Source organism: Cetorhinus maximus, chromosome 24, assembly GCF_964194155.1.
Source record: "Cetorhinus maximus chromosome 24, sCetMax3.hap1.1, whole genome shotgun sequence".
In the NCBI taxonomy this organism is placed as follows: domain Eukaryota; kingdom Metazoa; phylum Chordata; class Chondrichthyes; order Lamniformes; family Cetorhinidae; genus Cetorhinus; species Cetorhinus maximus.
In genome coordinates this window covers 34,939,362-34,953,273 of record NC_135902.1, presented here as the reverse complement: position 1 = coordinate 34,953,273, position 13,912 = coordinate 34,939,362, and the positions used below count along the sequence as shown (strand labels likewise).

The 13,912-nt window shown below is 42.3% G+C and overlaps 1 protein-coding gene across 1 annotated transcript in view; it reads left to right on the top strand.

Moving 5' to 3' along the window:
- sdk2b (sidekick cell adhesion molecule 2b) overlaps positions 1–13,912 on the top strand; it is a 981,988-nt gene that overhangs the window by 709,402 nt on the left and 258,674 nt on the right. The window contains exons 20-23 of the mRNA XM_078571006.1: positions 3,308–3,406; positions 4,669–4,860; positions 6,069–6,190; positions 13,345–13,454. Coding sequence (XP_078427132.1) covers positions 3,308–3,406; positions 4,669–4,860; positions 6,069–6,190; positions 13,345–13,454 — 523 coding nt within the window. The remainder of the gene's footprint in view (positions 1–3,307; positions 3,407–4,668; positions 4,861–6,068; positions 6,191–13,344; positions 13,455–13,912) is intronic.

The following is a 13,912-nucleotide window of genomic DNA, read 5'->3' as shown; positions in this document are numbered from 1 at the left end:
TCTGTGGCCTTACACACTGTTGCTGCAACACGAAGCACCATCGTTTTCCCTAATCTGCTTTAATTGAAATGTTCCAGCATATAAATCTGACAGCTTTCTTGTTCCTGATCACTACAAAGGATCACCAATGGAAATACTGTGCCTGTATGGACAGGATTAGTTTTAGCTGTAATATCACTTGCAATTGAATAGTCTGCCAACAATTACAAATGAAGAATTAGCACTTGGATGAGTAGCTAGCGGGCAACTAGATGGGCTGAAAGCAACTAAATCCCCAGTTCAAATAGCAATTTTCTCAGAACGTTGAGGTTTGTAAGACATTGACATTCACTGTGAGAGTCATTGGATACCAGAAAAGTAGCAGTAGGTTGGAAGTGGGTTAATGTGATGCCAATATTCAAAAAGTTGACAAAATAGACAAAGGTAACTTAGGTAAGAATTTTTAGCTCGGAGGGTGGGCGCGCGCCCGATCTGACTGAGCGTGAAATGACACGCGTTGACGTTGGCCAAGCATGCCAACATCAATGCATAGTTGCACGATAGTTCGGTCAGCGGGCGCACGCCAGAGCCAGCAGCGCACCCGCCGACAAATAAAAGGCCTATTAAGGCCATTAAGTTACCAATTGTCCTTAATTTTTCACTGCCCATTGAATCTAACAGTTATGGGGCAGGCAAAAGGGCCAAGCGGCCTTTCCATTTTTTTTGGAAACCTCATCCAAGCTTCTTCCATGCACACGGGCGAAGTTCGCGCTAGGCCTGCTTGCACTCCTCCCCTTGCCTGCACAGGCAGCACTGAGCACTGCCGCTCGCGCATCACGCTGGGCGGGCCTTAAGTGGCCCGCCATCATGAAATCGCGGTGCACTGTCGATCACGGGCAGCGGTTGGCCTTCCGACCATCTCTGCCCGCCCCTGCCAACCCCGTACGCCAAGGGCAAAATTCTGCCCTTAGTCTTCCTTCAGTTCCATGTAAATTATGGAATCACTTATTAAGAATAAATTTGCAGATTTTCTCAGCAATCTAATAAACGGCAATAAGCCCTGCTTTAAATGGGGAAAATTTTGCCTGACTAACCGCCTTGATTTCTTTGAAAAAAATGAGACCCAAATCAAACCCTATGGCATTATTTACTTCGATTTCTAAAACGTATTTGATAAAGCTGCACATGAAAGGTTATTAATTACCAATTAAGCTAAAAGCTTTGGGGATTTAAAGCAAAATTAGCTATGGATAAGAAACTAGCTTGAAGACAAAGATTAGAGAGTTATTATCAGAATGGGGGTTGGTGGGTGGTGGGGGGGGGGGGGTAAGTACTGAAGATAAGATAGTGCCCCAGAGCTCAATGTTAGGACCAATATTTTTTCTAATTTGTGTCAGTGACTTTGATTCTAAACTTCAATGCAAATTAGTAAAACTAAACTTGGAGGGACAGTGGAATTTAAGGAAGTTGCCCAGAAACTACAGAATGAGTTTAATAAATATCTGAGTGGCCAAACAATAGTAAGTCAAATTTAATACAGGTACGGTTGCTAACTATGATTAAATGCATTCCTGGAGGCTTCATCACATGACTTGCCCCCACCCTCCAACCATTAGTCAGCCAACACACCCATCCTTGTGATGCACTGCCTTCCTATGGCAATTAGGAAAGCAAAAGACTCATTACCCAATTGGATGACGCTTGACTGCCACCAGTCAGAATCCCACAGGGGTCTGTTCTGGGGCTTCAACTTCTTACGATTTACATCAATGGCTTAGATGAGGTGAGTGAAGACATGGTAGCTAAATTTGCAGATGACACAAAGATAGGTAGGAAAGTATGTTGTGAAGAGGACATGAGGAGGTTGCAGATGGATATAGATAAGTTGAGTGACTGGGCAAAGATCTGGCAAAAGGAATTTAATGTGGGAAAATGTGAAGTTGTTCACCTTGGCAGGAAGAACAAAAAAGCAGAGTATTACTTAAATGGAGAACGGCTGCATAATTCTGAGGTGCAGAGGGATCTAGGTGTTCTAGTGCATGAGTCACAAAATGTTAGTATGTAGGTACAGCAAGTAATTAAGAAGGCTAATGGAATGCTATCCTTCATTATAAGAGGGATTGAAAATAAAAGTAAGGATGTTATGCTTCAGTTATACAGGGTTTTGATGAGACCGCACCTCGAATACTGTGTACAGCTTTGGTCTCCTTATTTAAGGAAGGATGTAAATGCATTGGAGGCGGTTCAAAGGAGGTTTACTAGATTGATACCTGGAATGAGTGGGTTGTCTTATGAGGTAAGGTTGGACAGACTGGGCTTGTTTCCACTGGAGTTTAGAAGAGTGAGGGGTGATTTGATTGAAGTATACAAGAACCTGAACGGCCTTGACAAGGTGGACATCGAAAGGATGTTTTCCCTTGTGGGTGAGTCCAGAACTAGGGGGCACTGTTTTAAAATTAGGGGTCGCCCTTTTAGGACAGAGAAGAGGAGAAATTTTTTCTCTGAGGGTTGTGCGACTTTGGAACTCTCTGCCTCAGAAGGTGGTGGAGGTGAGGTCATTGAATAATTTTAAGGCAGAGGTAGATAGATTCTCGTTAGGCAAGGGAATAAAAGGTTATCGGGGTTAGATGGGAATGTGGAAATCGAAACACAAGATCATCAGCCATGATCTTATTGAATGGCGGAGCAGGCTCAAGGGGCCAAATGGTCTACTCCTGTTCCTATTTTTAATGTTCTTTTTCTCCCGTTTTCAATATTTTTATATCTGGTAAAGAAAAATGCTCAAAGAAAATGGAAAAATAAACAATCTTTTTTAATGTCCCAATGATTTTTCTCCAGGATTGCACAGAGCAGTGTCCTTGAGATTGATCTTCAATTCCTGGAGACTCCAGTCCAATCCTGGGGAGTTGACAACCCTGAGTACAGAAAGAAGCAAAACATTGCACAAAGAAAGCAGAAATGAGCCGCATCCATATTTCATGAGTGCTGTTGAAATAGCTAAGGATAAAGTTGAAAGAGGTTTGATAGCCTCCACAGAGTCAACATCTCCAGCCAATAAGAAGCAGCAATCAATAAAGATCAGACAAAGCGAAAGTTCAACAGGACAAAAACAGTAGAATGTTGAACTACATAGTCAAAACAGTAGAATATAATAGAGGAAATTGTGATCAAACTGTACAGTGCTCCACTGTCATTGTGCCTTTGCTTTTACTGCGCTCCCCCTGCCCAATGTGACCTCCACATTTGAGGGTCCAAACAGAAAGAAGCAGTTACATATTGTGTTTCCTGGATCAGTTGCCCTAACGTAATCACATTATTCTTTCCTCAGACCCTGGCCCTATTGGACATCTCAGCTTCACAGAGATCCTGGACACTTCTCTGAAAGTCAGCTGGAGAGAGCCACATGAAAAAAATGGGATTCTCACAGGTCAGACTTTATAAAGATTGCTAATATTGTGCCTGTTTATTTTACAATTAATTTCGCCAGTCTAAGTGGACATTTTTGCCCGGCTCTCTACTCTATGAGCAAATCACAGAAGAGAGAGGAGCAGGGCTTTTGGAGTGTTTCTTTGCTACATTGGAAGGCAAAGTGGATTAAGCAAGACAGAATGAAAGAAGAGAACAACAAGACTGTGTAATGTTTATTGATTTTAGAGGAGATTAACTGGTAGATTTGTTTAGATACAAGTTAGGCTAGTGAATTTATTGCAGTACTGATAATGGGATAGGCGTTTCAGTCACCACAGTTTTCAGATTATGTACAGTTTGCCATTGTATATAATTTTTCCAAACATATTTTATAATCACGAAATAATTTGCACTTTCTAACCAGTAGGTTTCCGTTACTAAGTGAAACAAACCAAGGAAATGCAACAGTTCCCCAGACTTAGTCATTGACCCCGCTGTGTTCATAGAAACATGGGCCAGGGTTTCCCAGTCGGGGGATGACATGGGGCGGAACTCCCGACGTCAACCCGCCTCATTTCAATTTTCAGGTTGGTGGAGGCTTAGCCAAATCAGCTGTGCGCCTGCCGATCTGTCAATGGCCTATTGAGGCCATTGAAAAAGCAATTAATGTAATTAGTGGACCTGCCCGTCCAACCTTAAGGTTGGCAGGCAGGCTGGGAGCCCTGGCAACATTGGAAAAAGCATGAAACCTTATCCACAGGTGGGATGAGGTTTCATGTATGTTTATACATTTTTAATAAAAGCGGAACTGAAAGTGATGGACATGTCCCAACTCGTGACAGTATCACATGAGGGGACATGTCAGGGAAACTTTTTTTTTTCTGTTTTCAATATTTTTTAATGTGTAGCCGATCTCCCTGAGGCAGCACTCAGACAGCTCAGAGAATCCCCTCCCCCACCTGCACAGGGAGCGCATAACACTTCCTTGCGGACGTCATGCTGGGTGGGCCTTAATTGGCCCGCCTATGTAAAATGGCGGCGCATCCCCTAAACGGGGGCGTCAATCGGAGGCGCACCTCCACGCACCCACTCTTGAACTTCCCCCCCAACGGGGGGAAAATTCTGCCCATAATATGTTTTCAATGCAACAGTTATTCTAGTTTGCAATCTTAATCGAAATTCTAATCCTCAACACAATTGAATGAATCCCTTTCTTTTACAGTCAGGCACAAAAGATTATTAGCAAATAACTCAAATATCTGCACTGTTGCTTCTATCTAGGTTACCGCATTTCCTGGGAAGAGTACAATCGCACTAATACACGTGTGACACACTACTTGCCTAATGTGACGCTAGACTACCGTGTTACTGGACTGACTGCTCTCACCACATATACCATTGAAGTAGCAGCCATGACATCTAAGGGACAAGGACAGACCTCATCATCCACCATTTCCTCAGGGGTTCCTCCAGGTATGAAAAATATCTACATTGGTTATCTCAATATAATTGCATGAGGAAATAATGATGTTCAGCATCTCCATTATTCTAAGATGCAGATTAATTAACTTGAAACTGCACAATCCCATAAGTTTTAGTTTCTAAAATTATCATTTGACTTTAGAATGTACATTATTAACCAAAAGTGCCCTTTTATACAAATAAAAGCACAATTTCTACAGTACTATATTGCATTTTTCCTAAACTGTAGTGCCCTTTTCCCTTGTGATACCATCAAGTGTTCATAAAAATGAAATCTTGAATGTATGATGACAAAGTTGTTCACTCATCAGTTCACTAAAAAGAAACTCAATTAAATTTCAATTTAATAGCCCAAAACCCAATTGTTATTTTTGTGAATGCAGTTGTCAAAAATTGCTTCCAGCCCCAAAATAATAAAGATGTACTATTAGATGATATTGCCCCACCAGTGCTTTCATTTAAAGCTGTGCATGGCCAGAACGGGGGCAGTTTCTCAAGTCAGCTTATGGCAGGAATGGTAATAGTGAAGTAAACAAAGATGAAATAAAGTGTTGAATCGTCGAGGTTGGCAATTCTAATAAATACCATTATACATTTTACTAAATGTGGAATTCACAAATAGAGAAACATTTAGAAATCTGTAGTTTTTGTTTTAAATTAAGATTTTGGAAAGCTGTTTATTTTCTCTTGATGTACAGTATATATCATTGTCCTTCATGGGGCTATTTTTAGAAAATGCTGGTTGTCTGTCTTGTGTGGTTATCAGAGCAGTAGAGCGTGTCAAGCACGTAAATGGAATACCACTGCCCTTCTATCACCAGCCAGCACCTTTATATTAATATTCATCACATGGTCAGATATGAATGGGAGTTCTCTCAACTCAACCCATACATTTGAACTGCTACCAGGAACTATTAAGAAACCAGAAATTCAACAACCCTTAATTGGTTACCTCCAAATCAGAAAGCAGCTTTGAGAGTCACTGTCTGGGAAACTGAACTTACCACCTTAGGGGAAATGCTGCCAGCTTGGTATGCTTCAGGAAAGTGGGTGGAATATACAATTGCTACCAAGGTTGTTCAGTCTATCCTTGTATAAGATAGACATTCTAAGCTGTGTATTTTGCTGTGTATATTTTCCTTTTTATAAGTTTTAAAACACTGTATATCTTTTCATATCATCTGTGCTCCTTTCAACAGAATTGCCTGGTTCCCCCACAAATATAGCCATTTCGAACATTGGTCCTCGCACAGTGACTCTTCAGTTTAGACCTGGCTATGATGGCAAAACCTCCATTTCTCAATGGGTGGTGGAAGCTCAGGTAGAGTGGACACAAGCATTTACAGTTCCCAATGGTGAAACTGTGAAATGTTAATAATTCACCAGTGTTGCGAAAATCTACTTCATGATTCATGTGCTTTAGAAGATAATTTTTAGTTATAGAAATTAAAGTTTTAACTGTAGAAAATAGTGGCATCTGGTTGAGAAACTGGTTAAATAAAACACTAATGTAAATGCAACTCAAACAAACCTGGGTTTATTACACTTGAAAGGTAGCATGTTATTTTCTTACATGTTCACAGTTGATAGTAAAAATAGCTTGAACAACAAATAATCTATCTCTAAGCTTGTAATAGAGCCAGGAAATCTAGAGAGGGAGCAATTACATAAATTATTTCTTTGGCTTACAGAATCAAAGAGTAGTATTGAAGATTAAAAAGTTGTTTGAATTTCTTCCAAAATTGTTTGCAATCATCGCAAAGAATGCCACGTTACCATAGAGATAGTGATTCAGGGTGGAGCCTTAGAAAGTCCTTTTGTTTAATTTATCTGCATGGGCAGAATTTTGTCGTCGGCGAGCCACTCGCTGATGCGTAAAATGACGCGGGATGAGGTCAGGCAGAGCCCTCGACGTCATCCCGCCCCATTTAAATTTTCAGGAAGGCGGGGGCACAGCAAAATCAGCTGCAGGCCCGCCGACCTGTCAATGGCCAATTGAGGCCATTGACAGGATCATTTAAACAATTAAAGGACCTGCCCGTCCAACCTTAAGGTTGGCGGGCAGGCCAGGAGCCCCAGCGGCAAATAGAGAAAACATGAAACCTCATCCAGCAGCGGGATGAGGTTTCGTCCAGGGCTTTTAAAAGTTTAATGAAGTTTTTCTGTAAATTATGAACATGTCCCATCTCATGTGACATTGTCACATGAGGGGGACATGTTAGGGAATTTTTTTTTTCTATTTCTATTTTTCTATTTTTAATATTTTTCAAAATGGAAGTGATCTCCCTGAGGCTGCACTTAGCCTCAGGGAGATGTGCGCTCTTTCGTGCGCATGCACGAAAGAGCGCACTCTCGCTTTGAGGGAATCCTCCCCATCTGCACAGGAAGCGCATAGCGCTTCCCACCGGACGTCACGCTGGGAGGGCCTTAATTGGCCCGCCCACGTAAAATGGCGGTGCGGCCCACTTCGCTGGTGGGGATTGTCTCCCCACCCACTGGAGATTGGGTCGGGCTCACCCGCCCGACAGGCAGAAAATTCTGCCCCATGTATTTGATAACAGAGGTAGGCAGTTCAGTTTGGGTTTTGTGAGGGAAAAGCAGCTGGAAAGTTTCATCCAGCTTGCAGCTAATGGAATAAATCTACAGTGGTCTCCACTGAGCCTTATGGCAGAAAGGAGTCAACTTGAATTGGTAGCTTAGAAAGATCTAGACAGAAGCTGTGGGAGCCTATGTATGTATGAATGTCCAAAGCCAGGATAAGGAGCTGAAGAGTCCACAGTCATGAGATCTTTAAAGAAAATTGCAGGATCGTTTAGCCAAAAACTAATGGATGGATCCCATGGAATTTGTATCCCAAGGAATAGCTGGACAAGGAGAATTAAAAGTTAATTCTGGAAGGCTGTGGCATATCTTTGGGTTGGTTCCAGGAAAAGTGAATGAATCTTACAAGACTTTGTAAGATAAGGAAACACTTGAGGGGAAATTAAAAAGTAAAACTGAGTTCATAATATAGTTGTAAACTATAATGCTAACTTAATAGTGTTTATTTTGTTTAATTCCTTTTGATTTACGATAAAGTTTGTCTCTGTTGAAAAGTGTGAAATCTTCTGGCACAGTTCTGGTGGTTAAATTATGGGTGTTCAGATTTGATCTTTAAACATTAACAGTCCCTAACAGGACTGTAACTCTAGAAACGCCCAGGAAAAATATTTTCCCATTTAATTAGACCAGTAATAGGTCACCACTCACACATTCCTGTCTTTCAGTTTGAGTAACTATAAGAAAAGTTGTACATTTTTCCCAACTGGATAAAATTTGGTTTTGAGCTTGAGCAAGAGAAATAAGGGTTCAAGGTGTTTCTGACTTTGGAAACGCAAAGGGCAAAATGTTTCATATGGCGGGCGAGCTCGGCAGGAGCAGGTGGGGTCATTCGTGGAGCCGACCATCGCTTACGATCGGCCCTGCGCCGCCATTTTTTGTAGCCGGGCCAATTAAGGCCCGCCCAGCGTAAAACATGTATCTTGACGCTCAGCGCTACCTGTGCAGGTGGGGGGAGGAGGGAGAGTTGGGGCTGCGCCCTATCACACACATGCGCGTGGAAGAGCGCTTCAGGGAGATTGAATCGATATTAAAATAATTAAATAAAGGATTTAAAAAGTTATTTAAACATGTCCCTTCATGTGACTGTGTCACATGAGATGGGACATGTTTTTATTTTAATGAAATTTTAAAAATTTATTTAATAAAAGCTTTTGGAAACTTCATCTCGCTTGTGGATGAGGTTTCCTAAAAAAATGCGAAGGCTGCTTGGCCTTTTTGCCTGTCAGCCAACCTTAAGATTGGACGGGGCAGCATTACTAATGACATGAATTACTTTCTTAATGGCCTTAATAGGCCGTTAACATATCCGTGGGCGTGCAGCTGACTCCGGCGCGTGCCCGGCAAACAAAATATCGTGGGACTGCGCAACGGGGTTGGGACGCATGTCTGACGTCATCACACGTCATTTTGCACATCGGTGTGTCGAGCCCGCCCCTGCATGTCGACTGTAAAATTCTGCCCAAAATTAAACTGACATTTTTAACCCTACGTATCGTTTGAGGTTCACAGTTCACAAAATTACTTAATTTATTCTGGGGCCATTTAAATAACCATGGTGGAAGGGGTGGGGGCAAACATGGTGGAAACTAGAATATAAGGAAGTTAGAGGCTGCTTTGGATGTTTTGTGTCTTGAAATTAGATGCATAAATGAATTTTATTATCTCCCTCCTGCAATTTTCTTTAAAGATCTCATGACTGTGGACTCTTCAGCTCCTTGTCCTGGCTTTGGACATTCATACATACATATGCATTTTCCAGTCTGCTCCCACAGCTTCTGTATAGATCTTTCCGAGCTACCGATTCCAGTCGACTCCTTTCTGCCATAAGGCTCAGTGGAGACCACTGTAGATTTATTCCATTAGCTGCAAGCTGGATGAAAATTTCCAGCTGCTTTTCCCTCCCAAAACCTAATAGGAGGAAAACTCTTGTAACGGACTCTATCACGAGGGACAAAGTATTTGACAAACTAATGGGACTAAAGGCAGACCAGTCGCCAGGACCTGATGGCCTGCGTCCAAGAATTTTAAAGGAAGTGGCCGCAGAGATAGTGAAGACATTGGTCGAAATATTCCAGAACTCACTAGATTCTGGGAGGGTTCCAGCAGATTGGAAAACCGTTAATGTGATGCCCCTGTTCAAGAAGGGAGGCAGACAAAAGGCAGGAAACCATAGGCCAGCCAGCCTAACATCTGTCATTCGGAAAATGCTAGAGTTCATTATTAAGGAAGAAATAGCAGCACATTTAGAAAAGCTTAACGCAATCAAACAGAGTCAACATGGTTTTGTGAAAGGGAAATCATGTTTGACAAATTTGCTAGAGTTTTTTGAGGATATAGCAAGCAGAGTTGACAAAGAGGAACCGGTAGATGTAGTGTATTTGGATTTCCAGAAGGCATTTGATAAGGTGCCACATAAAAGGTTATTGCACAAGATAGGAGCTCAACGGTATTGGGGGTGATGTATTGGCATGGACTGAGGATTGGTTAACACGCAGAAGTTAGGGAGTTGGAATTAATGGGTCTTTTTCAGGTTGGAAAGATGTAACTAGTGGAGTGCCACAAGAATCAGTCCTAGGCCCTCAATTATTTACTATCTATATTAATGACTTGGAGGAGGGGGCAGAATGTAATGTATCCAAATTTACTGACAATATAAAAATAGGTGGGAGGGCATGTTGTGATGAGGACATAAGGAATCCGCAAGGAGATATAGATAGGTTGAGTGAGTGGACAAAAACCTGGCAGATGGAGTTTAAAGTAGGAAAGTGTGAGGTCTTGCACTTTGGTAGGAAGAATCAAAAGGCAGACTATTATTTAAATGGAGAGAGACTCCAAAAAAGTGCAGCACAGAGGGAACAGGGTGTTCTTGTGCATGAAACACAAAAAGTAAGCATGCAGGTGTAGTAAGTAATTAAGAAGGCAAACGGAATTTTAGCCTGTGTTGCTAGGGGGTTGGAGTTTAAAAATAGGGAAGTCTTGTTACAACTGTACAGGGTTTTGGTGAGGCCGCACCTGGAGTACTGTGTACAGTTTTGGTCCCCGTATTTAAGAAAGGATATACTGGCATTGGAGGAAGTTCAAAAGAAATTCACTAGGCTAATTCCTGGGATGAAGGGGTTGACTCATCAAGAACGGCTAAGCAGGTTAGGCCTTTATTCACTAGAGTTTAGAAGAATGAGGGGTGATCTTATTGAAATGTACAAGATTCTGAGGGAGCTTGACAGGTTAGATGTGAGAAGATATTTCCACTAGTGGGGGAATCTCAAACTAGGGGACATACTTACAGAATAAGGGGACACTCATTTAAAACTGAGATGCAAAAGAATTTTTTCTCTCAGAGGGTAGTGAATGCCTGGAATTCTCTATCCCAGAGAGCTGTGGAGGCTAGATCACTGAATGTGTATAAAGAGGAGGTAGATAGAGTTTTGAAATATCGGGGAGTTGAGGGCTATGAGGAGCTGACATGAAAGAGGAGTTAAGGCCTGGGGCAGATCAACCATGATCTTATTGACGCCATGATCTTATTGAATGGTGGGGCAAGCTTGAGGGGCTGAATGGCCTACTCCTGCACCTATTTCTTATGCTCTTATGTTGGAAGCCCAATGTCTCCTTTTGTGTTTCATTCTTCTTTGTAGCTTGACTAAACTAACTTATCTGTTGGGCAGAGGGTCCTTAATGCTAAAATCAAATACATAATTAATAATCTAAATGCAAAGTGAGTTTGTGAAAAGTCAATCTGGAGGAATAGTATAAAAAGAACAAAGAACAAAGAAAAGTACAGCACAGGAACAGGCCCTTCGGCCCTCCAAGCCTGCGCTGATCATATTGCCTGTCAAACTAAAACATTTTGCACTTCCGGGGTCCGTATCCCTCTACTCCCATCCTATTCATGTATTTGTCAAGCTGCCTCTTAAACACCACTATCGTACCTGCTTCCACCACCTCCTCTGGCAGCGAATTCCAGACACTCACTACCCTCTGTGTAAAAAACTTGCTCCGCACATCTCCTCTAAAGTTTTCTCCTCTCACCTTAAATCTATGCCCCCTAGTAATTGACTCTTCCACCCTGGGAAAAAGCTTCTGACTATCTACTCTGTCCATGCCACTCATAATTTTGTAAACTTCTATCAAGTCAGTATGTCAAAATATATTTGTGGTTCTTGCAGCATTCAACTTGGATGTCTCCTAGAAATTGATTCCAGTAAACAATCGTATGTCCTTTATCCATATGGATTTCAAAGGTGTCACACAGCAGTATTTCACTTTGTCACTGATCCCAGCATTACCTGGTTGAAGATGCATGTTAGCATATGAGTACATTGAACTTCACACTTTCATTTTAAGTTGCCTGGGGAAAAAGCAGTGGCTTGGATAAGGGTTTGCTTGGATCCATAATCATAGCCCAAGACCAAAGCTTTCAGTTTTGGGCACTGCAACAAACTCTGTACCCTTGCCACCAATTCCACTGTCTCAGGTTGAACAAACCCTAACTGAGCTCTTGTCCCTATAACTTCTCAATCCCCAAGACTGGCTACTTCCAGCTCTGTAACATCACTAACCTTCGCCTCTGCCTCAGGCCATCTGCTGCTGAAATCCTCAGTCATGCCTTTGGCACCTGCACACTTGACAATCCCATTGATCTCCTGACTAGCAACCTTTCCACCCTTTGTAAATTTCACCCACTTCTGCTGCCTATATGCTATTTCACACCAAGTTCTGCTTGTCAATCATACTTGTCCTTGCTGACTACATTATTTTCTGGACCCCAGTGTTAAAATATTTTCATATCCTTGCTTCTCATTGTAACCTCCTCTCCCGAACTCTCTTTTCTTTGATTCTGGCCTCTTATGTGTTCTGCCCACTTACCATCACCCCAGTATTGGTGACCATGCCTTCAGAATGGGAAAAATTTTCCCCCTGTCAGGGGGGGTTGTGCGGAGGCGGGCGCGAACCTGATCGGCGCCCCCGATTGTGGCCATTTTACGTGGGCGGGCTAATTAAGGCCCGCCCATCGTGACGTTCACCCGTAAGCGCTGTGCTCTCCCTGTGCGGGTGGGGGGCATTTCCTGAGCACGGTAGAGCGCAGAAATCTCCCTGAGGCACAGAGGTACCTCTGGGGGAATAGTTTGACATGTGTTCATTTAAATAAAGGTGAAAAAAAGCTTTTAAAACATGTCCCCTCACATGAGCTGGGACATGCCAAAGAAGTAATGTTAAAATTTTTATTAGATTTTAAAACACTTCATGAAACCTCATCCCGCCCGTGGATGAGGTTTCATGAAAAATGCGAAGGCCGCCTGGGCTCTTCGCCTGCCCGCCAACCTTAAGGTTGGATGGGCAGCTCAGTTAATTGAGTTAATTAGGCTTTAAATGGCCTTAATAGGCCTTTGACAGTCCAGCGGGCGCACAGCCGACTTGGGTGCGCGCCCGCTGAACTGAAAATCTAAATGATGTGCAGTGACGTTGGGACACCTGCCCGACGTCTCCGCGCGTCATTTTACACGCCAGTGAGCAGGCCCCGCCCCCGCTCGCCGACCGGAGAATTCAGCCCGTGAAGTTATTATCCAAACACTTAACATGACTATACCAAATTTGTCTGCTATTTCAATCCTGATGTTAGCCTATTTTTCTAACGTAGTGCTTCCATTAAAGTAGTGGGATAAAAAATTGGTGTAAGCAGTCAAGTAATGACATTAACAGCAGTATTTTTTTATCTTTTATGTTATTTTCTCATGGTTGCTTTTGAGATCTATTGCCTCTTATGGCATTGATATTTCATCAGCTTCATATTTCATCATGAGTGTGAATCTATGAAAAATATTTAAAGATTTGAGGCTGGCTACTTATTTGACAATTATTGCTCTCCTCCCTCAGGTTGGTGTAATAGGCGATCATGAAGAGTGGCTTCTTGTTCATCAGCTGGCTAATGAGCCTGATGCTCGCTCACTAGAAGTTCCCAACCTCAATCCATTCACACATTACAGGTACAGTTTACTCCCTTTATTACAGTACCTTTAGGATCCATATGATAACCATGAACTGCTGAGTAGAGACCAACATTAACCCATTTGTATTGCCCTGAAAATCTAATTAGGCCCAAATTCATAACAGATACACCAAGGGAAATATGACCTTTTTTTAAAGATGTTGTCTAATTATCTCCCTTGTTCTCTTGCCTCCTCCTTCACTTCCAGTCCCATTCCGTCCCCTTAGCAGATATCTTTCCCAGTTGAGAGGATGAACTGGAAACCTGTGCTAATGCTGTCTTATAGCTGTCCATTTTGTGATGTTTGAGAGCAGCTGAAACCAACTGGTCTACTGATATTGCCTCCTTGCATGAGAAAATCACTTTGCTTCCATGCAGCATTTCCTCAAAATGGCAAGGTAAAGACCAGGTACACATCATGTTTGAAGTCATGGGTACAATCCATGTCTTCTCACT